General features: G+C 41.7%; 1 protein-coding gene across 1 annotated transcript in view; it reads left to right on the top strand.

Annotated features, from left to right (window-relative positions):
• Nucleotides 1-27,741, top strand: part of LOC115113673 (interferon regulatory factor 8-like) — a 55,473-nt gene that overhangs the window by 3,383 nt on the left and 24,349 nt on the right. Inside the window, exons 2-6 of the mRNA XM_065013122.1 lie at nucleotides 1,802-1,835; nucleotides 2,611-2,693; nucleotides 3,396-3,445; nucleotides 20,013-20,087; nucleotides 20,183-20,354. Of these exons, the coding sequence (XP_064869194.1) occupies nucleotides 1,802-1,835; nucleotides 2,611-2,693; nucleotides 3,396-3,445; nucleotides 20,013-20,087; nucleotides 20,183-20,354 (414 nt within the window). The remainder of the gene's footprint in view (nucleotides 1-1,801; nucleotides 1,836-2,610; nucleotides 2,694-3,395; nucleotides 3,446-20,012; nucleotides 20,088-20,182; nucleotides 20,355-27,741) is intronic.

Below are 27,741 nucleotides of genomic sequence, written 5' to 3'. Positions count from 1 at the left end.
GCCAAGGCGAAGCTTAACTGATCGGCAGAACTCCATCAGTGCCAGGAGCTTCACATCGTGGTGGCGTTCTGCTTCTTCGTCTGTGTCACCACAGCCTACGATCAGGACATCATTGGCGATGGGTTCAATGCCCTTGAGCCCAGCCAGTAACTCGTGCTGCTTGCGTTGGTATACCTCAGGCGCCACTGAGACACCAAACGGGAGCTCCAGCCAACGTTTCCGACCCCAGGGGTCCAGAAGGTAGTCATGAAGCTGCTTTCTTCGTCCAGCTTGCATTGAAGGAATGTATCTCGGGCAACCTTCAAGGTGAAAATCCTGGCCTTGGGAAGCTTATAGAGGACATCTAGTGTCGGCATGATGTAGTGGGATCGTTTCAGTGCTTGGTTCAGATGCTTTGGGTCGTTGCAGACCCTCAACTTTTTTTTCACTATGACCATATTGCTGATCCAGTCAGTTGGTTCAGTCACAGATGTCATGTGGCCATCGGCCTCATACTTGTCCAGCTGGGCCTTCACAGCCACTTTCCTTGAGCAGGGCACATTGCGAGGAGCACACTGGACTGGAGTGATGCTCTCATCCACTTCAAAGTGTACCTCCCCAGGCACATATTCAACAGGCATGTTGAATACATCGTCATATCTGCTGAGTAGTTGTTCTTTGGACAGGGGTCCATGCTGGACATGATCCACAATGTGCAGGTCATTTGGTACAGTGAACTGCATCAGTCCCAGGCGTTCGCATGTAGAGCCTGAGAGGAGAGGATGTTGACTGGTTTTCACAATCTCAAACTCCAGCTTGTGTTTGCGTTCCTGTATAACACATTCGGTCTCAAAGGTGCCCATAGAGTACAGCTTTAGTCTAGTATCGCTGGGCAATAGATGTGTGTCAGGTGCCAGATTGATTTTGTCTTTGTAGCTCATTACGTTGCATGTAGCACCGGAATCCAGTTGACATTGTTGTTGCTTGTTGTGTAATCGTAGTGTCACAAACCATTTCTTCCCTCTTGAGTGTACAGCTCCAATGGATTCAGGCATGTAACAATGACCTGGCCTCCACAATCACCCAACCTGAACCCAATTTAGATTGTTTAGGATGAGTTGGACCGCAGAGTGAAGGAAAAGCAGCCAACAAGTGCTTAGCATTGCTTGTTTTGTTTAACACTTTTTTGGGGGTTAATACATTATTCCATTTGTGTTATTACATAGTTTTATGTCTTCACTATTATTCTACGATGTAGAAAATAGTAAAAAATAAAGAAAAACCCTGGAATGAGTGGGTGTGTCCACTTTGGACTGTTACTGTCTATATTACACATCTTAGTGTCCTGTTAACAGTGATTGGAGTGTCCAGAAGCACCTCTGGGCACCACTGTAATTCCACCCTGACTGAAGCTCTAGGCTTATCTGAATTTCAGAGGACACTAACATCATAGGCAGGCATATACTTTTTATTTTGACGTCTTAAATAATGCAGGAGTCTTGTAATGTCTAGATGAGATCATGATCGGATCGCTACAGCTTTATTGCACAGCTTTGTGTCAACATGGCCTTAACCATCAGAGTTGGTTCAGTGCTCCTCACTCCCAGTCATGTCAGGCAATACTATGTATTACATGCCCTATAAGGCTTGACATAGCTATGAGAACGGTTCCTGTTTGTTTTCTCAATTGGGAAAATACTGTTTGACCAAACTGGACACCTGAATACGTCCTACGACCATAGATAAGGAGCATCACTAAGGTTAAGGCCATGCTCATTGTGAATATCTAACTCGTGAAATATCTTTGTTTTCCTATTTGCAGGTTGTTGATGGGCTCTACCTGGGAAATATCAGAGGTGAGAACAGGATTCTGTTGAAATCCATTCAGTTGTTTTATATGTTGCACAGTCAGGCATCCCACCCAAGAGACAACACTCACTAATTCACTAGGTGAGGCACCAGCAGCAGCTTGCTTGAATCCAGGGCAGCTTTCAAAGAGACTCAGGCATTTTCTTCTGTTATTGATGCACATGAGCTTTACTTTCTCTGTCCTTCTGTTGTTATAATGTTGTTGATACGTTACCTGTAAGCCATGGTCAAATCTTACAAGGGAAGAGATAACAAGAATATCTAGTGAGTGGACTATAGTTATCTATATATCAAAATAGAGTAGCAGAAGGTTATACGTGTACTGTAGCTCAATGAACTAAGGCATGGCCTGAATTAAGGCTGCTGTATGCATCATACTGTATCCATCAGTAGAATATGGCACATTTACTCCCTCTGGTAGTGTTGGTGATTTATCTGCTCCTCATCCAAGGGGGTTTCTGCCCTACCAGCTTAATGTGACATCTACCCTGCTATAATTGTAGCCATACTAATGATGGCTTCACAAGATGGTCCAAGTACTGCTCACACACTGAAAATAGCTTTAAGTGACAAGGCCAAATGATTGCTACCCAAATTACAGCCACACAGTCACAGATGCTGCTTGTGGGCAGCCACTCCTGGGTTTTAAACACTTCAACAGATCTCTCCTTATGGCATTGCTTTGTCTACTGAGGGTCTCATAGAAATTCACAGCGAAGAATCACTGATCAACATTTTCTCCCTCCCTTTGTCTTTTCCTAGACTCTGAGAACAGAGAAATTTTGTCCCAGAACAACATCACCCACATCCTGTCTGTGTATAACAATGCTAAACCCGTGCTGGAGGTGAGTGGGGCAGGCAGCCATAGAGGACACAAGGCCAGTTTCACAGACGGACTGAATAAATTGTTGTCTTGAGTCAGGCTGGAGTAGGCTTCATTCTGGTTTAGTTGGTCAAGAACTGAAATGGGATTTCATGACCATTGACCATAACCTTGAATAACATGTCTTACATGAGTCAAACTTAAACATTGAAATGATTTTTAACTTCCTCATACTCAGTCAGTGAATATGGGATTTTGTCTCATTCTAGAGAGACATCTAATAACTTTTTGGGTCAGTATTCAGTTCCTTGGATTTGATTCATGGGAATTGTGTAGTGTAGTGAAATCTGTACATTTTGTAAAACAGATTTTGTAGTACACAGTTGAAGCCTGCTGGGGGTAGTGTCTCACAATTTAATACATACCAGTGACATTGGACTGTAGAACTTTAGACAAAGCATTAACTGTTCATTAAAGCACTTCACTCTACTTGAAGCATCAAATTGTTGTTTTATTTGACCTATGGGGTTAATTTATAATACTCAGTTGAGTATGTGTGTGCATTTACAATGTGCAGTTGACCACACACCTTACCGGCTAATTGGCGGAAAGTGAATGATAAACAGCTGATAAACTGTACTGTGAATCCATGTAGATGATATGTATTGTGTGCAGAACAAAACTGACCCTTGTGTTTGTACTCCTTTTTGTTTACCTCTCACAGGACATGACCTACCTGTGTATACACGCAGCTGATGCGTCTAGCCAGAACCTGTGAGTTACCACACACACACACACACACACACACACACACACCCTATTCATAGTCAAACAAATCCACCAACACAAGCCACTCCACTGTGTACCATCGTCAAAGGTCCCTCTTTTCTTCCTGTGAACAAGACATGACTCGTGTCCACTTTTTGATATTGTTGAACGTAACTCTTCAGTTTGACTCCAGGGTGTCACGCAGGCAGGAAAAGTAGATTAGTCACTTTGTTGTTGAAACAACTGAAATAAGCCTGGAAGTCTTTTAAAGGTTCATACAGTATGTATCAGGTAGAGTTAAACAAGGTACCTATAGTATCAAGTCAGAGACCAATAATAATAAGACCTGATCATCTAAAGGACTCTGAGAGAAAGACATCTCAGTTTGACTTGTCTGGCTTTGCTATCAGAGCAGGAAAGAGTGTGGAGATGGTGCAGTATTTTAAATGGCTGTAGTTTTATATAGACCCCATCACCACTGTGTGAAATGAGCTAGATAGACTGCTGCTTCACGTGTGTTATCAAGTCCCCCTCTGCCATTATAGCGGCAGACCAAACCATTTACTTCTCTGTCTCTAAGCTGCTCTCATGTTTGGTGGGTCGCCATTGGCATACAACCATTTAGTATAAATACTGAAAATGTTATACAACAAGTTGCACAAATGTACCAGTTGAAAATAAAAACTAATCAGGGGTTGGAACCGAAGAGAGAAAAAAATGCCTGGAACGTAAAATAACGTTATTAAAGGGTGTCCTTGCTTTTAAAATAACGGTTCTGTTCCAGAACAGTATGGATCACTTTCATTCCCGGTTCCATTTCTGTTCCTTGAAAAAGGTCATTATTTTCCGTTTTTGAGTTCTGTTCCCTGAACCGGTTCCAACCCATGAAAATAGTAATACAAATGCTGTAACACACAAGAATCATTTCAGTAGTAAGGGACTCCGACTCTAGTGTTGTTGTGGTCATCGGAGGTAGGTCTTTCATGTCACTTGATTACACATTGAGGTTATTTGAAAAGAAATGTAGTGTCAGAGTCCCCCTAGCATCACATGGTAACCCTGTGATGTCTCTCCAAGTGACTTGACAGCTGAGGGTAGAGTCCCTGTAGCACTGAGAGCGTTCTCCTCAGCTCTGCTCTGCTCTGTGTGGGTGTCCTTCTCTTCCACCCATGCCATTATCACTTTCACATTCAGTCTTTAAGAGTGGTATTTTCCCAGTATTTAAAACATGTTCCATCCCCAGAATAAATCACTTTTCTCTCGGGCACCCGATATTTCCTGCCAAATCCATAAGTGTCATTCCAAAGCATGTGAAACAGTGTACCAAACATTAGGAACACCTTCCTAATATTGAGTTGCTCCCCCTTTCCCTCAGAACAGCCTCAATTCATCGGAGCATGGACTCTACAAGGTGTCAAGCCTTCCACAGGAATGCTGGCACATGTGGACTCCAATGCTTTCCACAGTTGACTGGATGTCCTTTGGGTAGTGGACCAATCTTGATACACACAGAGTATTGTTGAGCGTGTTGCAGTTCTTAACACACACAAACTGGTGCACCTGACACCTACTACCATACCCCGTTCAAAGGCACTTAAATCTTTTGTCTTGCCCATTCACCCAATGAATGTCACACATACACAATCCATGTCTCAATTGTCTCAAGGCTTAAAAATACTTTTCCCACCTGTCTCTTCCCCTTCTTGTACACTGATTGAAGTGGATTTAACAAGCGATATCATTAAGTGATGATAGCTTTCACCTGGATTAGAGGTCGACTGATTGGCCGATTTAATTAGGGCGGATTTCAAGTTTTCATAACAATCGGTAAACAGCTTTTTATGGTCGATTATGGCCGATTACATTGCAATCCATGAGGAGACAGTGCAGCATCAAAAGGACCTTGTGGCTGCAAGGAGCCAAGGTAAGTTGCTAGCTAGCATTAAACTTATCTGATTAAAAAATAAATCAATCTTCACATAATCACTAGTTAACTACACATGGTTGATGATATTACTAGGTTAACTATCTTGTTCTGCGTTGGATATAATCAATGTGGTGCCTGTTAATTTATCATCGAATCACAGCCTACTTCAACTTGATTTAACAAAAGCGCATTTGTGAGAAAAGCACAATTGTTGAAATAATGTACCTAACCATAAATATCAATGCCTTTCTTAAAATCAATACACAAGTATATATTTTTTAAACCTGCATATGTAGTTAAAATAAATTAATGTTAGCAGGCAATATTAACTTGGGAAATTGTGTCACTTCTCTTGCGTTCAGTGCAAGCATAGTTAGGGTATATGCAGCAGTTTGGGGCGCCTGGCTTGTTGTGAACTGTTGAAAGGCCATTTATTTCTAACAAAGACCGTAATTAATTTACCAGAATTTTACATAATTATTACATAACATTGAAGGTCGTGCAATGTAACAGTAATATTTAGACTTAGACCATATTTCACTGAAAGAATAAACGTTTTGTTTTCGAAATGATAGTTTCCGGATTTGACCATATTAATGACCAAAGGCTCGTATTTTTGTGTTTTATTATATTAGAATGAAGTATATGATTTGATTGAGCAGTGGTAGGCAGCAGCAGGCTCATAAGCATTCATTCAAACAGCAGCTCTTAGCAATGCTGGGATTCACAGCGCTGTTTATGACTTCAAGCCTATCAACTCCTGAGATTAGGCTGGCAATACTAAAGTACCTATTAGAACATCCAATAGTCATAGGTATATGAAATACAAATGGAATAGAGAGAAATAGTCCTATAATTCCTATAATAACTACAACCTAAAACTTCTTAACTGGGAATATTGAAGATTCATGTTAAAAGGAACCACCAGCTTTCATATGTTCTCATGTTCTGAGCAAGGAACTTAAACATTAGCTTTCTTACATGGCACATATTGCACTTTTACTTTCTTCTCCAACACGTCCAACAACATTATTTGAACCAAATTGATTTTATTTATGTATGATATTAAGTTAAAATAAGTGTTCATTGTACATTCAGTATTGTTGTAATTGTCATTTATTACAATTATATGTATAAAAATCATCTGATTAATCGGTATCGGCTTTTTTGGACCTCCAATAATTGATATCGGTGTTGATTATTATTATTATTTTTTTAAATCGACCTCTAACCTGGATTCACTTGGTCAGTCTATGTCATAGAAAGAACAATATTTTGTACACTGGGCAAGTATGTCTGGAATAGATTAGAGCTTTGATCGGCATGAAAATTCAAGCCTGATGCTACCTGAGCTCTGCATTAAAGACATTTTATGAGCCTAAGCCCAAAAAAGCCCAAATGATTGTGCCGTTATCCAATACACAGCCGCACATTACGCGGGACAGAAAAACATAAAAGGCGATAGATGTAGCTATGCTCTCTTGGATAAATAAATGAAACAAGCTCCAGTAATCTTTTTGAGTGTGGACTGTATTATTGTACTGTATTGTATTATATGGACTAGAATTACACACCTTGTTCAAACCATGAAGCTGGGAGAGAACATATGTTGCTGGTGTAGGACGTGTGGCCTACAAAGTTACAATTGTAGGCTAGTGAATTTGATTTAATTTGTAATTATTATTATTATTATTATTAGGGCTGTGGCTGTCATGAAAATTGTCACCTGGTGATTGTCAAGCAAATAACTGCGCATAGCCTACTGATGCAGACCTTTTGGAACATTTACATTTTAAAATGTCTGATAAATCCATGTACTTTAGCCTACACCATCACAGTGAATCCATAATTTATTTTAGACAGGTCTAATCAAACATGATATGAAGAAAACGTTGTCTATTTCACAAGAACAGAATAACATGAATTATCCTTATGTTTGGCCCTGGCTATATGCTTAATTTAGTGTTATTTATGTAACTTTAGTTGTGGTAGAAATGTTGGGTTATATGTTTAGATTTTTAATACCTATAAAACATTCTAATGATGCTACTCTAATGATGATTTGAAAAAAGTGGCATGAAAGGCATGAGCTCTGCTTTGTTTTTTTGCGCAGGTTTATTCACAATTTGACAAGCACTTGATAGTGCCTAAAATTTCCCAGCTGCATCCCCTCTGTCTGGCCTTAATGCCCCCAAAAGTTCCATGCCTTTTGTGGCCGTTGTGCCCCTGGGCTGAATATAATTATTATAATTCCCTTCTCATTGCTGCTTGCCGAAGCACCTCTCACTCACATGGCTCTGTGATGGTCTTTCTCACAGGTCACAAGTGAAGATGGACACATCTGGGATGCATCTGCGCACGTCCGTATCCAATTCCCAGGTGCATTTTGAAGATATTGGAATAACTGTCCATATTTGCTTTTCGTCAGCCAACAAGATGAGTAGGCCTAACGAACAGCAAAAACACTAGCCTATGTCAATCTACTATCCCCCATAGTACAAAAGTTGACCTATTCTGTGTGAGAAATAAATATTCCAAACATAGTCTGGGACAGTTGTGGGATGTGATAGATCCCAAATGAATCCAACCACTAGCATCAAAAAACCTGTTTTAAGCAATGTGCCTGACGCAACTGATCAGAATATTTTGCGTAAAATGTTGATAAACTATTAGCCAATTTTTCACATTACAAGTACAGCAATGTGAACATGGTAGTAGGCTATAAGTGGGAATGTTCCATTAGCAGGAAAACACCATTATCAAAAGTGACTGCAAATGCGATTATGCAGTGGCAGATTTAGGTATAGGCGACATGGGCAGCCGCCCAGGACGGCATCTTGCCGGGGGCAGCACGGGGTGCCCGCGCAAAAAAACGGAATGGTGACATTTGCGTGATCGGTTTTTCTATCGCTCCTTTGCACGTCACGTCAATGATATCATGTCACCGTTTGGGACTGTGGATCAATTAACCTTGTCGGACTGGGCACCCTGATTCTCGTTTGTGAGCTAGGCAGGCTACTGCCATGGAAGGTCTCCCACTCAGAAGTACGAGATGGGGAGGTTGTTGGGGGTAGGTTGTCCTCAGGTCTCCCCACTGGAAGCCCGAGATAGAGGTGCGCTATTTGATAGGGGGAATCTATCAAATAGCGCACCTCTAACTTTGTACAGTACTAATGCAATCAGTAAAGTCAATCACACTACGAAATGCTACCAAATAAACCACAATTCCTTCATAATACTGTGAATATATAGTTTCACAGACAATTTGTTGCATTGTTTTCTTGTTTGTGGTGAAATCGTTAAGAATAATATAAAACCAGTCTGCACACCACCAAGGTGAATTGGTTTAGTCTTGACTCTTGGTTGACAGTGTTGGGGGATGTGTTATGTATTGATGCTCAGTACCAAATCAACACAATTTTGTTTCTATTTGTCTTTATTACTTCTTTTTGATATTTATGAGTCTTATTTTTGTATGTATTTTTATATTTATATAGTTTTAAATGTTATGATTATTTATTTAGCTCGCTGCTACCGAGTCGCTATAGTGGCTAACGCTATCTCCCGGCTAGCAAACAGAATTACTCCAGCTACAATACCTCTTTTGCCAATTGGCCTGAACCCTTTGTCGACACCGAGCCCCGCCAATCCATCACGACTGGTCCACCGACGTTATTCCGTCCGATGTGCCCTCAACCGGCCTTTGCCGAATGTCGGTGTAGCCCTGTGTGTCCCCATGCGCTTTCATTTGTTAACTTCTGTAACCGTAAAAGCCTTGGTTTCATGCATGTTAACATCAGAAGCCTCCTTGTTTGTTTTTCTCACTGCTTTAGCACATTCCGCCAACCCTGATGTCCTAGCCATATCTGAATCCTGGCTTAGGAAGGCCACCAAAAATTCTAAGATTTCCATCCCCAACTACAACATTTTCCGTCAAGATAGAACTGCCAAAGGGGGTGGAGTTAGCCTGCAAAGTTCTGTCATACTTTCCAGGTCTATGCCCAAATAGTTTGAGCTTCTAATTTTAAAAATGAATCTCTCCAGAAATAAGTCTCTCACTGTTGCCACCTGTTATAGAACCCCCTCAGCTCCAAGCTGTGCCCTGGACACCATATGTGAATTGATTCCCCCCCCATCTATCTTCAGAGTTTGTTCTGTTAGGTGACCTAAACTGGGATATGCTTATCACCCTGGCCTCCATACAATCTAAACTAGATGCCCTCAATCTCACATAAATTAGGAACCTACCAGGTACAACCCTAAATCCGTAAACATGGGCACCCTCATAGATATTATCCTGACCAACTTACCCTCCAAATACACCTCTGCTGTTTTCAGTCAGGATCTTAGTGATCACAGCCTCATTGCCTGCATCCGTTTTGGGTCCGCGGTCAAACGACCACCCCTCATCACTGTCAATCGCTCCCTAAAACACTTCAGAGAGCAGGCCTTTCTAATTGACCTGGCCTGGATATCCTGGAAGGATATTGACCTCATCCTGTCAGTAGAGGATGCCTGGTTGTTCTTTTAAAAGTAATTTCCTCACAGTACTGTGCAGCCGTCTTCATCGACCTGGCCAAGGCTTTCGACTCTGTCAATCACTGTATTCTTATCGGCAGACTCAACAGCCTTGGTTTCTCAAATGACTGCCTCGCCCGGTTCACCAACTACTTCATTAGAGTTCAGTGTGTCAAATTGGAGGGCTTGTTGTACGGACCTCTTGCAGTCTCTATGGGGGTACCACAGGGTTCAATTCTCGGTCCGACTCTTTTCTCTGTATATATCAATGATGTCGCTCTTGCTGCGGGTGATTCCTTGATTCACCTCTACGCAGACGACACCATTCTGTATACATCTGGCCCTTCTTTGGACACTGTGTTAACTAACCTCCAAACAAGCTTCAATGCCATGCAACACTCCTTCCGTGGCCTCTAGTAAAACTAAATGCATGCTCTTCAACCGATCGCTGCCCACCTGACTACTCTGGACAGTTCTGACTTAGAATATGTGGACAACTACAAATACCTAGGTGTCTGGCTAGACTGTAAACTCTCCCTCCAGACTCATATTAAGCATCTCCAATCCAAAATTACATCTAGAATCGTCTTCCTATTTCGCAACAAAGCCTCCTTCACTCACGCTGCCAAACATACTCTCGTAAAACTGACTATCCTACCGATCCTCGACTTCGGCGATGTCATTTACAAAATAGACTCCAACACTCTACTCAACAAATTGGATGCAGTCTATCACAGTGCCATCCCTTTTGTCACCAAAGCCTCATATACCACCCACCACTGCGACCTGTATGCTCTCGTCGGCTGGCCATTGCTACATATTCATCGCAAGACCCACTGGCTCCAAGTCATCTAAGTATTTGCTAGGTAAAGCTCTGCCTTATCTCAGCTCACTGGTCACCTTAACACCCACACGCTCCAGCAGGTATATCTCACTGGTCATCCCCAAAGCCAACACCTTATTTGGCTGCCTTTCCTTACAGTTCTCTGCTGCCAATGACTGGAACGAATTGCAAAAATTGCTGAAGTTGGAGACTTAGTGGGGCAAAACATTTTTTAGTCAGCCACCAATTGTGCAAGTTCTCCCACTTAAAAAGATGAGAGGCCTGTAATTTTCATCATAGGTACACTTCAGCTATGACAGACAAAATGAGAAGAAAAAAAATCCAGAAAATCACATTGTAGGATTTTTAATGAATTTATTTGCAAATTATGGTGGAAAATAAGTATTTGGTCAATAACAAAAGTTTATCGGGCAGCAGGGTAGCCTAGTGGTTAGAGCATTGGACTAGTAACCAAAAGGTTGCAAGTTCAAATCCCCGAGCTGACAAGGTACAAAATCTGTCGTTCTGCCACTGTTCCTAGGCCGTCATTGAAAATAAGAGTTTGTTCTTAACTGCCTAGTAAAATAAAGGTAAGAAATTTTTTTTACCAATACTTTGTTATATACCCTTTGTTGGCTATGACAGAGGTCAAATGTTTTCTGTAAGTCTTCACAAGGTTTTCACACACTGCTGTTATTTTGGCCCATTCCTCCATGCAGATCTCCTCTAGAGCAGTGATGTTTTGGAGCTGTTGCTGGGCAACAGACTTTCAACTCCCTCCAAAGATTTTCTATGGGGTTGAGATCTGGAGACTGGCTAGGCCACTCCAGGACCTTGAAATGCTTCTTACGAAGCCACTCCTTCGTTGCCCGGGCGGTGTGTTTGGGATCATTGTCATGCTGAAAGACCCAGCCACGTTTCATCTTCAATGCCCTTGCTGATGGAAGGAGGTTTTCACTCAAAATCTCATGATGCATGGCCCCATTAATTCTTTCCTTTACACGGATCAGTCGTCCTGGTCCCTTTGCAGAAAAACAGCTCCAAAGCATGACGTTTCCACCCCCATGCTTCACAGTAGGTATGGTGTTCTTTGGATGCAACTCAGCATTCTTTGTCCTCCAAACATGATGAGTTGAGTTTTTACCTAAAAGTTATATTTTGGTTTCATCTGACCATATGACATTCTCCCAATCTTCTTCTGGATCATCCAAATGCTCTCTAGCAAACTTCAGACGGGCCTGGACATGTACTGGATTAAGCAGGGGGACACGTCTGGCACTGCAGGATTTGAGTCCCTGGCGGCGTAGTGTGTTACTGATGGTAGGCTTTGTCCCAGCTCTCTGCAGGTCATTCACTAGGTCCCCCCGTGTGGTTCTGGGATTTTTGCTCACCGTTCTTGTGATCATTTTGACCCCACGGGGTGAGATCTTGCGTGGAGCCCCAGATCGAGGGAGATTATCAGTGGTCTTGTATGTCTTCCATTTCCTAATAATTGCTCTCACAGTTGATTTCTTCAAACCAAGCTGCTTACCTATTGCAGATTCAGTCTTCCCAGCCTGGTTCAGGTCTACAATTTTGTTTCTGGTGTCCTTTGACAGCTCTTTGGTCTTGGCCATAGTGGAGTTTGGAGTGTGACTGTTTGAGGTTGTGGACAGGTGTCTTTTATACTGATAACAAGTTCAAACAGGTGCCGTTAATACAGGAAACGAGTGGAGGACAGAGGAGCCTCTTAAAGAAGAAGTTACGGGTCTGTGAGAGCCAGAAATCTTGCTTGTTTGTAGGTGACCAAATACTTATTTTCCACCATAATTTGCAAATAAATTCATTAAAAATCCTACAATGTGATTTTCTGGATTTTTCTTCTAATTTTGTCTGTCATAGTTGAAGTCTACCTATAATGAAAATTACAGGCCTCTCATCTTTTTAAGTGGAAGAACTTGCACGATTGGTGGCTGACTAAATACTTTTTGCCCCACTGTATGTATGTGTATTTAAAAATATATATATTGTCTATCTATTTTGAATGTAATTGATGGAGTGAGAGAGAGACTGTGAGAGAGCAACAATATTCGAGTGATAGGCTGTTTTAAAACCCTGCAGCTGAAAAAAAAAATAATAATAATCATTACAAACAAAAAATTTGGTCACCCCCGAAAGCCAGATGGAGATGTATAAATTAGATGCGTATTCAGTCCTTATATTACTCTACCATAGGAAATCCTGCAGCACATGCAGGGCCTACCTGTCACAAGAAAAACAGTTACCATGATGAGATGATTGGTCGTGCAGATGTCAAATAGAAGGCCGTAGAGAAGCCAGATTTATACATAACTTATAATGTAACAGTTCCATTTCACTGCATGCTGTTCATATAAATAATTTATTATAATTTACCGGTTTCTCACTGTTATTTACTCCAGGAAAAGGGAGTTGGTTTGGGTGGTAAATCTCAGTAACCCAATACCCACTATTCAACCCTAGTCTTTAGTCATACTCATTACCTTTGTGCCATGCACCACTATTAGAGCTCCTATAAATGAGAGCTAGCTACTTCCCTGGCACCTATGACCTGCACCATCTGTTGAGTTTGTTCTGTGTCCACTGTCCACATGAATAACTGCTCATTACATTAGTATTGTAGCACGCTGTGTAGCGCAGTAAGGATAACTCCCAGGGTGGAATGTCCTACCCTGCTTTTCATACCTGGACAGAAACACCCTGTCTGCCAGTCAGTCAGAAAGAGACAGACACTAGTGTTAAAGACATGCTCCGTAACTTTGGCGACTAACAAGTATTTTTTTAAACCTCCGCAAGCAGAGCATAACTCAGTCAGTCTGTCAGTCACTTGTCTTCTCAGAGGAAAAGGAGAGAGATGATGATGATGATGATAATAATGATGAGGGTGGTTGGAGGTTGAGGATGAGGTGAGGAGGGGATGTTGTTGTTGGGTTGGGGGGCCTCTGACCCCCCCACCCCCCACCCCCTGTTGCAACCAACTGGTCTGCAGGCAGCAGGAAGGAAGCCTTGCTGTGACATCCTGCTGTGCCTCGGTCACCAGGTCTATTATAGTCCCTCTCTGTCACAATCCCTAGGCTGGGAAAACAGGGCTAACGGTCGTCCCGCTGGTTTCATCACGTCCCCCTGTTCCCCGCTTTTAGAGACCAGGCCAGGGACTGACATGGCTAGGGGCCCTAGGGGCTAGGACTTTATGTGTAACTCTGTTGTTTTTGTCGCACTGCTTTGCTTTATCTTGGCCAGGTCGTAGTTGTAAATGAGAACTTGTTTTCAACTGGCCTACCTGGTTAAATAAAGGTGAAATAAATAAATATCTGTGAGCTCCTGATGAGACCGAGTGTGTCAAATGATTGTGGTAGGATGCGGACCTGACCCTCACTTCGTGATGTTTTATTAAACACTCAAGAACCAATAATTATAATTAGAATCAGGTGCTTTATCTTCAGTTACCAGATATCACAAAACTAAAGCACCACAGAGTCTTTGTTTGGATACAACCATACAGTTTGCCACTGTCCTTCATTTGTGATTTTAATATGGGTGGTTCGAGCCCTGAATGCTGATTTGGCTGACAGCTGTGGTATAGCAGACCGTATACCACGTGTATGACAAAACATGTATTTGTACTGCTCTAATTACATTGGTAACCAGTTTATAATAGCAATAAGGCACCTTGGGGGTTGTGATATATGGCCAATATACCACAGCTCAGGGCTGTGTCCAGGCACTTTGCGATGCGTTGTGCCTAAGAACAGACGTTAGCCGTGGTATATTGGCCATATATCACACCTTCTCAGTTAAATATACACTGAGTATACCAATCCCCCCCCATTGCAGTTCTTGACACTGGTATAGTTATTGATACAGGTGAACTTGGCACCTACTACCATACCCCTTTCAAAGGCACTATTTATTTCTTGCCCATTCACCCTCTGAATGGCACATAGACACTCTGTGTCTCAAGGCTTAAGAATCTTTCTTTAGCCTGTCTCCGCCCCTTCATCTACACTGATTGAATTGGATTCAATCAAGTGACATCAATAAGGGATCATAGCTTTCACCTGGATTCACCTGGTCAGTCTGTCATGGAAAGAGCAGGTGTTCTTAATGTTTTGTATACTCAGTGTAAGATCCTAATTCTTTTTGTTTTGATTTGGAGTTCAGCCTGTCAAAACACAAAATACACGGCACCTAATACATTTCTGCACATTTAACAAGATAGCCGGAAACTGCTGGACCAGAAATAATTAGAAAAGTGCTGAGGAGACATCTTTCAGCAAGAGTTTGGCTCCAAGTGAGGAGGGAACGTGCAATCCATCTATTTTAGCCCCTGGCTGTTGAGTTGGTTGGGTAACCAAGCAGCCTTTGCTGTTATAGGACAATGCTCCCCACCATATGACTCTCCTATTGCGCAACGCTTCACTACTATTTCCCAATAGTGTTTGGAGTGGTAGTCATAGACCAACACCAAAAAACAGTTTAGGGTAGACAGTAAGGAGAATGTTAATTGGGGTATATGCTGTATTGATCTACATTACAGTTTAGGGTAGACAGGAAGGAGAATGTTAATTGGGGTATATGCTGTATTGATCTACATTACAGTTTAGGGTAGACTGAAGGAGAATGTTAGTTGGGGTATATGCTGTATTGATCTACATTACAGTTTAGGGTAGACAGGAAGGAGAATGTTAGTTGGGGTATATGCTGTATTGATCTACATTACAGTTTAGGGTAGACAGGAAGGAGAATGTTAGTTGGGGTATATGCTGTATTGATCTACATTACAGTTTAGGGTAGACAGGAAGGAGAATGTTAATTGGGGTATATGCTGTATTGATCTACATGAAAAGATGATCTCTAAAGATGGAATGATAGTGGTTGTAAAGTCTGGGAGGGGAAGCAGTATAGGAGTCTCCTATACTCTCATTACCTCAGTCCTACAAAGGTGCTTGAATTGACAAAGAGATATTATGACTTTCTTGGATGACAGTGGAAGTTGAATTGAAAATACTTCTAGCTTCTCCTAGTAGTGTCCAGTGGAGAGTGCTACTAAACAAGACTACTGTAAAGGAGAGATCACTTCCACCACCATCTCGAGAGTAAGCTACCCATCCCTTCCCCCTCCATAACATCGTTATGCGTCTTTTCCTACTAGCACTGACTTTGCTGATCAATACTTTGAGGGAAAATGTACTTGATATAATTGTGATGTTGTCTCACCAACAGTAGCTATCTTAAGATTAATGCACGAATGTAAGTCGTTCTAGATAAGAGCATCTGCTAAATTACTAAACTACAAAATATGCCCTGGGACTTCCCAGTGATGTGATGATTGGACACAGGTACATGGTTACTTGGGTATAAGACAGGACAGGTACAGTGGGGCAAAAAAGTATTTAGTCAGCCACCAAATGTCCAAGTTCTCCCACTTAACAAGATGAGAGGCCTGTAATGTTCATCATAGGTACACTTCAACTATGACAGACAAAATGAGAGAAAAAATCCAGAAAATCACATTGTAGGATTTTTAATGAATTTATTTGCAAATTATGGTGGAAAATAAGTATTTTGTCAATAACAAAAGTTTATCTCAATACTTTGTTATATACCCTTTGTTGGCAATGACAGAGGTCAAACATTTCTGTAAGTCTTCACAAGGTTTTCACACACTTGCTGGTATTTTGGCCCATTCCTCCATGCAGATCTTCTCTAGAGCAGTGATGTTTTGGGGCTGTTGCTGGGTAACACGGACTTTCAACTCCCTCCAAAGATTTTCTATGGGGTTGAGATCTGGAGACTGGCTAGGCCACTCCAGGACCTTGAAATGCTTCTTACGAAGCCACTCCTTCATGCTGAAAGACCCAGCCACGTTTCATCTTCAATGCCCTTGCTGATGGAAGGAGGTTTTCACTCAAATTCTCACGATACATGGCCCCATTCATTCTTTCCTTTACACAGATCAGTCGTCCTGGTCCCTTTGCAGAAAAACAGCCCCAAAGCATGATGTTTCCACCCCCATGCTTCACAGTAGGTATGGTGTTCTTTGGATGCAACTCAGCATTCTTTGTCATCAACACGACGAGTTGAGTTTTTACCTAAAAGTTATATTTTGGTTTCATCTGACCATATGACATTCTCCCAATCTTCTTCTGGATCATCCAAATGCTCTCTAACAAACTTCAGACGGGCCTGGACATGTACTAGCTTAAGCAGGGGGACACGTCTGGCACTGCAGGATTTGAGTCCCTGGCGGCGTAGTGTGTTACTGAAGGTAGGCTTTGTTACTTTGGTCCCAGCTCTCTGCAGGTCATTCACTTAGGTCCCCCCGTGTGGTTCTGGGATTTTTGCTCACCGTTCTTGTGATCATTTTGACCCCACGGGGTGAGATCTTGCGTGGAGCCCCAGATCGAGGGGGATTATCAGTGGTCTTGTATGTCTTCCATTTCCTAATAATTAATTGCTCCCACAGTTGATTTCTTCAAACCAAGCTGCTTACCTATTGCAGATTCAGTCTTCCCAGCCTGGTGCAGGTCTACAATTTTGTTTCTGGTGTCCTTTGACAGCTCTTTGGTCTTGGCCATAGTGGAGTTTGGAGTGTGACTGTTTGAGGTTGTGGACAGGTGTCTTTTATACTGATAACAATTTCAAACAGGTGCCATTAATATAGGTAACGAGTGGAGGACAGAGGAGCCTCTTAAAGATGAAGTTTCAGGTCTATGAGAGCCAGAAATCTTGCTTGTTTGTAGGTGACCAAATACTTATTTTCCACCATAATTTGCAAATAAATTCATAAAAAATCCTACAATGTGATTTTCTGGATATTTTTTTCTCATTTTGTCTGTCATAGTTGAAGTGTACCTATGATGTAAATTACAGGCCTCTCTCATCTTTTTTAAGTGGGAGAACTTGCACAATTGGTGGCTGACTAAATACTTTTTTGCCCCACTGTATCTATCTGGACATCATGACTAAGATGAAACGGATTGAAGGAACTTGTGTTGTGCAGAGATGGGGTCCAGATGACTTTTACACCTTAGTTTCACTTCTTCCTGTTCTTTCTCATATCCCATAAAATGTGACCTGAAATCTATTTATATAGTTATAGATCTGGTCTCACCGAGGGCTGTGACGGTCGTGACATTTTGTCAGCCGTTGATTGTCAAGTAATTGACCGTTAATTAACTGACCGTCTGTGGGCTACACTAGATTATTTAGCAGACAAGATTTGCTTAGAATTCTGTGGAATTGTTTTACATTATTGTATAGTATTTACCTTTTATTTAACTAGGCAAGTCAGTTAAGAACAAATTCTTATTTTCAATGACGGCCTAGGAACAGTGGGTTAACTGTTTAGTATGAAGAATACAATTCAACATAGCTGAATAAAATAGAAAGGATATTTTCTCCAAACATTTTAAAGGAGTGTGCATATGCAGTTATTCTGTGTTGAGGTTAACAAAGAAACAGGTACTCCTAAATACTTGTTTTCCAGTTATTTATGTAACTTTGGTTGTGATACAAACGTTGGGTTATCTGTTCTGATGCTTAATACATTCTTAGGCTGCATATAGCGACTCTAATGATGATTTGAAGAAAGTTGCATGAAAGGCATCAGCTCTGCTTTGTTTTTTTTGCACAAGCTGTACACTTCATCAGTCTCTCATTCACAATTTGACAAGCACTTGATAATGCATAGAATTTTCCGGTGGCATCCCCTTTGTGTGGCTGTAATGCCAAAAATCTATGTATTTTGCGGTAAGTGGCCATTGTGCCCTTGGGCTGAATGTAATAATTATAATTCACTTCTCCTGAAAATTTTGCTTAAAATGTTGATAAACTATAAGGATATTTCTTCACATTATAAGCGCAGCAATGTGCACACCATAGTAGGCTAAAAACGCAAATCTTCCATTAGCAGGAAAACACCATTCTCAAAAGTGACCGCAAATGCGATTATGAATGTAATGCTTTTATTATAGAAGTGAATTTTTATGGTGAAAAATGATTTTCCCCAAACTTGAAACTCACGCGCTGCTTATGTATGCCAGTTAGGTTCTACACCCCTTGTAAAACGGATTCATGTGCTTAATTTTAAGATGTTATTTGGCCACTTCAGTTGTGATACCATCCTTATCAAAACATATAGGCCTATGGGCTAGGCTACATGAGGTGTGCAACTATGATTTGGAAAAAGTCCCCCAAAAAAGGCATGCACTGTTTCTTGCCTTAATCTGGGCATCATTCACAAGTAATAAGCTAATATTTTCACCCATCAGACTATTCTTGATTTAATCTTGTCTTTACATATACTAAATAATATATGTGGGAAATTTTGATTTATCATACCCCTGTCTCGAAACAGGGTCAGGGGAAAAAATACATGTCATCTATGCATTTAAATAGTGAATGGAGGATGCTTTTACCCGTGGTTCATTTCCATGCCAGCCAGGTAGGCTATACTCCTGTTGTAAATTTAATCAATTTGCTTAGTATTAGGAAAGTTGAGAAATAAAGATAGTTAGCCTAGCCTATAGCAAGCTGATGTGATCCTCCTCTTTCTAACAGAGGCCATCACTCTGTTTTCTCATGCATAGCCTATAGAAATGTTGCACAACATGAGCTCATGGGCTCTCATGAAGTGTTTGATTTAGATGTTTTACATTTGCATTGATGTCAGAGTGATTAGAGGGACAATAGAGTGCTGAGTTCCAGGCAGTTAGCAAGTTGTCTGTCTCTAAAGAAAGTTAACGTATGAGAAGCAAAACATGACACTATGTCAGAAATATGATAGTATTTTGCAGTCACTGAAATGGTTTGAATTTGGTCTAATAGCTAGCAATTTCCTGTCAAATTCAGTTCCATCAGATTGTGGTACCCCAGCCAGTTAAATGAATTGAGCCCTCTTCTGCTCAACAAAATACACTTAAAAGCTTGGCAATGTACACTTGTCTTGAAGTACTATTCCACTAAGGTGAATGCACCAATTTGTAAGTCGCTCTGGATAAGAGCGTCTGCTAAATGACTTAAATGTAAAAAAATGTTAAATGTAAGTTAGGTAGGCTACTAATGACCATGGCAGCATCAGAGCTTGGAGAAGCCTAATTACTGTGACTAAATGGTCATGACTCATGACCACCAGTGTGGCGGAAATCTGGTCGTCTTAACAGCCCTAGTCTCACCTATGACAAGACAATCCACATCCTGATATGATCAGTGATATACTTTTTTTTTTTTTTTTACTTTTTATTCTGTACTTGTACCTATAAGGCCATGTGGTTTTGTCTTTGCAGGTCACAGCATTTCAAAGAGAGCATCAGGTTCATCCACGAATGTCGTCTAAATGGAGGGGCCTGTCTGGTGCACTGGTACGTACACCACCTAACCATAAACCACTAACTTTCTGTTGACCGTACCTGACCCCTCATGACTATGCTCTCCATGTCCCTGTCCCATAATGCAGCCTGGCCGGTGTGTCCCGTAGTACCACCATGGTGGTGGCCTACCTGATGACCGTCACCACCTACAGCTGGGAGGAGTGTCTGTCGGCTGTCAAGGCCGTGCGTTCCTTCGTAGGCCCGAACTATGGCTTCCAACAGCAACTACAGGAGTACCAGATGAACCAAGTCACAGAGGTAGGTACACACACATTGAAACTAGAGGTCAACCGATTAATCGGAATGGCCGATTAATTAGGGCCGATTTCAAGTTTTCATAACAATCGGAAATCTGTATTTTTGGCCGTCGATTTGCCAATTTTTTTCTTTTTTCTTTTTTGTTCTATTTTTTCTACCTTTATTTTACTAGGTAAGTCAGTTAAGAACACATTCTTATTTTCAATGACGGCCTAGGAACGGTGGGTTAACTGCCTTGTTCATGGGCAGAACGACAGATTTTCACCTTGTCAGCTCGGGGGATCCAATCTTACAACCTTACAGTTAACTAGTCCAACGCAATAACGACCTGCCTCTCTCTCGTTGCACTCCGCACTCCACAAGGAGACTGCCTGTTACGCGAATGCAGTAAGCCAAGGTAATTTGCTAGCTAGCATTAAACTTATCTTATAAAAAACAATCAATCAATCATAATCACTAGTTAACTACACATGGTTGATGATATTACTAGATATTATCTAGTGTGTCCTGCGTTGCATATAATCTGACTGAGCATACAAGCATACAAGTATCTGACTGAGCGGTGGTAGGCAGAAGCAGGCGCGTAAACATTCTTTCAAACAGCACTTTTGTGCGTTTTGCCAGCAGCTCTTCGTTGTGCGTCAAGCATTGCGCTGTTTATGACTTCAAGCCTATCAACTCCCGAGATGAGGCTGGTGTAACCGAAGTGAAATGGCTAGCTAGTTAGCAGAACGGTTCCGTATTTCACTGAAAGAATAAACGTTTTGTTTTCGAAATGATAGTTTCCGGATTTGACCATATTAATGACCAAAGGCTCGTATTTTTGTGTTTATTATATGATAATTAAGTATATGATTTGATAGAGTAGTGACTGAGCAGTGGTAGGCAGCAACAGGCTCGTAAGCATTCATTCAAACAGCAGCTCTTAGCAATGCTGGGATGCACAGTGCTGTTTATGACTTCAAGCCTATCAACTCCTGAGATTAGGCTGGCAATACTAAAGTATCTATTAGAACATTCAATAGTCAAAGGTATATGGAATAGAGAGAAATAGTCCTATAATTCCTATAATGACTTTAACTAAAAACTTCTTACCTGGGAATATTGAAGACTCATGTTATAAGGAACCACCATATGTTCTCATGTTCTGAGCAAGGAACTGAAATGTTAGCTTTCTTACATAGCACATATTGCACTTTTACTTTCTTCTCCAACACTTTGTTTTTGCATTATTTAAACCAAATTGAACATGTTTCATTATTTACTTGAGGCTAAATTGATTTTATTGATGTATTATATTAAGTTAAAATAAGTGTTAATTCAGTATTGTTGTAATTGTCATTATTACAAATAAATTTAAAAATCGCACGATTAATCGGTATCAGCTTTTTTGGTCCTCCAATAATCGATATCGGTATCAGCATTGAAAAATCATAATCGGTCGACCTCTAATTGAAACACAATATACATACACACACCCTGTAAAGATAACATAATGATGTCCCCTAACAACAAAAATATACTCACTGTGCCCTTGAGCAAGGCACTTAACCCTTAATGGGGCGGCAGGGTAGCCTCGTGGTTAGAGCGTTGGACTAGTAACCGGAAGGTTGCAAGTTCAAACCCCCGAGCTGACAAGGTACAAATCTGTCGTTCTGCCCCTGAACAGGCAGTTAACCCACTGTTCCTAGGCCGTCATTGAAAATAAGAATTTGTTCTTAACTAACTTGCCTAGTTAAATAAAGGTAAATAAATAAATAATGCTCCAGTGGTGCTGTACAATGGTGACCCTGGATGTGACCCCACTCCCTGCGGGTGTCTCAGGAGGAGTTGGGATATGCAACAAATAACAGGACAAATATAAGCAACCCCAAATTATTATTATTATTATTATTCTACAGCTTCCCACAATTCAAAGCGGGCAGAAAAACAGCCTGTAACACAGCTCAGGCGTAATATTTAGACTTGCATAGTTCAGGCCTATCAACGGTAAACAATTTCAATGAGTAAGAAGAATGCCGGTTAAGGCCCACCTTTTCTCTAACACCCACTCGGAAGCCAAACTGTTAGCTTACATAGTACAGAGTCACAGGAATGTGTCATCATGCAGCTGCTATCAGTTAATGATGCAGCTGTTTTTTTACAAGGCCACTCCTGCCCTGTCAGGTTCATACTTTTGGTTTACTTTCACTTCTGTAGATGGAGGTGGGTCTCTGACAGTAAACCTGGAGCCCATCCTTCCTGGTTGCCTGTCTCAACTTTATATGACCTACCAGGGATCTTCCTAAACTCATCATACTGGGAGATGATCTCTGTGATGATCTCTGTGATGACTGATGGCTTGTCTGGACTTGCTGTTATGCCTGAGGTGGGTTATGAACCCTCGGATGTATCTAGGCAAACAGAAGACAACTAACCTCGATGTATTGAGGCCAATGGAAGACTATTAGATCCTGTGTAAACTACTACTATGTGATTTTTGTCTGGTCCACCAGAAATACATGTTATTTCATTAGAAGTACCACCATCGTGTATATTAACCGTGACTTCAACCTCCTTCACTCTCATGTCACTAGACCTACACTAAAGTGTTTGCTGGTTTCAAAGTGAGTATCTGTGTTGTCAGTCAGCCCCATCTGCATATTATTCACACAAGATGTAGTGGAGTGAGAAAATGACTTTCCTGTTGTGGGGAAGCTATTTCCACAGACATCAGACTTCAAACCTGTGAAATTATGTTTGACATGTACACGCACAGACACGCGCACACACACACGTTTCCAGAACATGCTGCAAAGAGAGCTGTGTATGGAGGTTGCTGAGAAGGGCTTTGTCTCTCTAGCTGATGACATGCACCCAGCCAGTGGTACTCAGTACGTGTGTGTTGTACACAGAAGGGGAACTGGAGGGGCTTGCTGAAATTGCATTAGCCTGGTACTAACCATCACGTGACTGTAATTACTGTCAGAGGCTTGCAAAATGTCTTCACAGAAGAAGAAAAATAGTTGTTTTCTTATTGTTTGGTTGAGTTGACAGTGATTTTGAGGATCAAAGGGGAAATGGGATTCCTTTCTTCATGCTTTTCCCATGGCTGTGTCTTAGAGAATTTGATATTGTCATACCAATAGTTTTATCTAGTATTGTATATAGGGTTGATCGATTTGATTTTTTTTTCATTTCACAACACTTTGCCAAAAACACTGATACAACTACGGCATGTCTGTTGTTAAAAATGATTATAAATGCATTATCACGTGGGTGTTTTGTTGAGTGTAAGGTTCAGTAAGTGTGATAGTGTCTTAGGGGATGTGTCCAGGTCATTGTTTCTCAGTTTTGACTTTGACTTACTTTGAATGGATTCAAAGCTGAGAGACGTTTTCAAGCAAACAAAACTGAAATTGACATTTGTTCCAATTTTGAGTAATCCCTTTCTCATGAATTGATGATCCGGAAGTGAAAACTGGTAAAGGAATGGTGGAGAGTCTGACTCAAAGCTGGGTTTGGGACTCAAGTCTCCCGTCTGTCCTTATCGTGTGTAGTCTAACTGTACATTGTACCTTCCTTGGTGTGCATTTTTGTAACACAGTGCATGTTCTTTTAAAAGAGGTTTGAGTATATTGTATGTCTGGTTATGGATGGAGGTAATGTGTGGGAGTCGCTGTGACACCTGACGGTTGTGTGGGAGGAAACATACTTCACAGTGACACACCTGAACACAACTCTTCTCCTTTACCAGACATGGGAACTGTCTTGGTTCATCTGGAATTCCTGCATTTATGACAGGAAGTCTGTAACACTATTTTGATATAACATTAAAATTACAGTGCCTTGCGAAAGTATTCGGCCCCCTTGAACTTTGCGACCTTTTGCCACATTTCAGGCTTCAAACATAAAGATATAAAACTGTATTTTTTTGTGAAGAATCAACAACAAGTGGGACACAATCATGAAGTGGAACGACATTTATTGGATATTTCAAACTTTTTTAACAAATTAAAAACTGAAAAATTGGGCGTGCAAAATTATTCAGCCCCCTTAAGTTAATACTTTGTAGCGCCACCTTTTGCTGCGATTACAGCTGTAAGTCGCTTGGGGTATGTCTCTATCAGTTTTGCACATCGAGAGACTGACATTTTTTCCCATTCCTTGCAAAACAGCTCGAGCTCAGTGAGGTTGGATGGAGAGCATTTGTGAACAGCAGTTTTCAGTTCTTTCCACAGATTCTCTTCATGATTGTGTCCCACTTGTTATTGATTCTTCACAAAAAAATACAGTTTTATATCTTTATGTTTGAAGCCTGAAATGTGGCAAAAGGTCGCAAAGTTCAAGGGGGCCGAATACTTTCGCAAGGCACTGTATACTGTATATCATGATTACCCATCTAACGTAAATAATGTACCACTAGTTTGTTTACCTATAATTTATTACAGTAGTGTATAGGTTATTTATAAGAAAATCACTAAATAAATACGCATTACAATCTTTTGTTGAACTATCACATTGGTGGCTATGCATTGGTACTAGTAGCCACCCACCACTCCATCCAACACCTGTCTACCAGAAGCCCATGATATGATGTTCAACACCTGTCTACCAGAAGCCCATGATGAGATGTTCAACACCTGTCTACCAGAAGCCCATGATGAGCTGTTCAACACCTGTCTACCAGAAGCCCATGATGAGCTGTTCAACACCTGTCTACCAGAAGCCCATGATGAGATGTTCAACACCTGTCTACCAGAAGCCCATGATGAGATGTTCAACACCTGTCTACCAGAAGCCCATGATGAGATGTTCAACACCTGTCTACCAGAAGCCCATGATGAGATGTTCAACACCTGTCTACCAGAAGCCCATGATGAGCTGTTCAACACCTGTCTACCAGAAGCCCATGATGAGATGTTCAATACCTGTCTACCAGAAGCCCATGATGAGATGTTCAACACCTGTCTACCAGAAGCCCATGATGAGATGTTCAACACCTGTCTACCAGAAGCCCATGATGAGATGTTCAACACCTGTCTACCAGAAGCCCATGATGAGATGTTCAACACCTGTCTACCAGAAGCCCATGATGATGAGCTGTTCAACACCTGTCTACCAGAAGCCCCACACCTGTCTACCAGAAGCCCATGATGAGCTGTTCAACACCTGTCTACCAGAAGCCCATGATGAGCTGTTCAACACCTGTCTACCAGAAGCCCATGATGAGCTGTTCCACACCTGTCTACCAGAAGCCCATGATGAGATGTTCAACACCTGTCTACCAGAAGCCCATGATGAGATGTTCAACAGCAGTCTACCAGAAGCCCATGATGAGATGTTCAACACCTGTCTACCAGAAGCCCAGCGGTGTGGAACACATCTAAGCTGCTTAACCTTGATTAGTGAACACACAGGTGCCAAAAGGTATGTGACAACTGAAGCAAAAAGAAACGGAATGTTTAGGTTCATTAGGCTCACACTAGTGGGAACATTTTATTTGTCTCCTTATAATCTACAGTTCCCTCCTTGTATTCATATTGCGTTACTGACATGGAACATAATTCCTTATATTTCTTTCAGAGACGCATTCAGTTCATCCTATTTCGCAATATATATGGTGTTACACAACAAATGATTAGATGGTTATTTTCTGGATTCCCTCCAGAAACCACAAATCTAGATGATCTGTTTGACTTGTTGACCTAAATGGTTAGAGCTTTACTGTAAAGGCAAGATGGAGCATGTCCCACAGGCTGTGGTTCCTCTATGGCAAGAGGAGGGCTGGGCAGTGTTCAATTAACGTATGGTGTGTTACACTTACAGAATCACCAGGACTGACATAGAAATAGAAGAAATAAAAAACAATATCGCTCAAATACCATTTCTGGTGTATTTGGATTTATTATGGATCCCCATTAGCTGCTGCCTTGGCAGCAACTTCTCTTCCTGGGGTCCAGCAAAATTAAGGCAGTTTATACAATTATAAAAACATTACAATACATTCACAGACTGTGTGCCACCAGGCCCCTACTCCACCACTACCACGTGTATATACAGTACAAAATCCATGTGTGTGTATATATAGTGCATATGCTATTGTGTGTATGTGTATGCATATGTCTGTGCCTATGTTGGTGTTGCTTCACAGTCCCCGCTGTTCCATAAGTTGTGTTTTGACATGCATATTATTAATATTAGTTCTCTGTGTACATCCAAGGGCCAGCCGTGCTGCCCTGTTCTGAACCAATTGCAATTTTCCTAAGTCCTTTTTTGTAAAGTGTACTTTTCTACAAGCTTCAATGGAATTGGGAGACATCACTTGCACAGTCACTACAATCTAAGCTGGTCCTAGATCTGTTTTTGCTTGAGAGCCCTGTAGCTACTGTGTAAGCAGAAATGTCAGAGGAGAAGTGACAGAAGTGGAGGCAGGTTCCTGGTAAAGCTCTGATTCAGAGCTAGCTTTCCCCACCCCTTCCTCAGCTCTCACTGGTCCCTATGTGGGCCCACTGACCGCTGGGCTAAAGACCTGGGACTTCTGCCAGGGGTTTCCCACCCAACCCATGCTGCCTCCTCGAGGCCCTCTCACCAGGATTAATCCCTGTGTACGTTAAACACAGAAAACACAGACACTGGGCCATTTTAGAGGACGTTGTCTATGTAAGGATATGATACTTACACTCCTCATAGAAGGTCACATCTCATCTTGAGATCAGCATGTGTAACTTGAATTTTCACAAGTTACACATGCAATGGCATCAATGCATGATTTCCGTGCACAGAACTCAAGTTGGGATCAAGCCCAGAAGCAATGTTGTTAAAGCCAGAGTGAGTGTGTTGGGGGCACAGCTGTTGGACCTCTTATGGCTCCCTGAGCTGCCGAGGAAAGTCCCTCGTTTTCAGGAATGTCTGCTGTCCGTTTGCCAACCACACACAGAGATTGATCTAGAGATAGATTGCTTAGATTGTAGCTTCCACTATCTACATCTATCACCATCTACTAGGAAGGGCAAAGAAACCAAGAGAAAGTGTGGTAAACTACACCACAATAGAAAATCTCCTCTGACACCAGAACACTCTGCTCTGACACCAGAACACTCTGCTCTGACATCCCACCGTTGGAGGACCATAGAACACTAATTGAGCTGAACCATCGAACATGGTATTTTCTGTCTGTCTTCTCTCCAGTACCGGGCGTGGCTGCGGGCCAGTTTCCGCCCCAGTCCTTTTAAGGACCAGGAGCAGGTGGGAGTGCTGCTGAACCAGTACATAGAGCAGCAGCAGCAGGAGAACCAGAGGAGAGGAGGGGACCAGGGCTGGATGAACCAGGCCTCCAGTGTCTACCCTCTACCCTACAATGCCTACAACGGCTCCGGGGGCAACAGATGAGCCAAGGGGCCTCGAG

Source organism: Oncorhynchus nerka, linkage group LG28, assembly GCF_034236695.1.
Source record: "Oncorhynchus nerka isolate Pitt River linkage group LG28, Oner_Uvic_2.0, whole genome shotgun sequence".
Classification (NCBI taxonomy): Eukaryota; Metazoa; Chordata; class Actinopteri; order Salmoniformes; family Salmonidae; genus Oncorhynchus; species Oncorhynchus nerka.
Note: the sequence above shows the minus strand (reverse complement) of the source record. Positions and strands in the feature narration are given on the sequence as shown.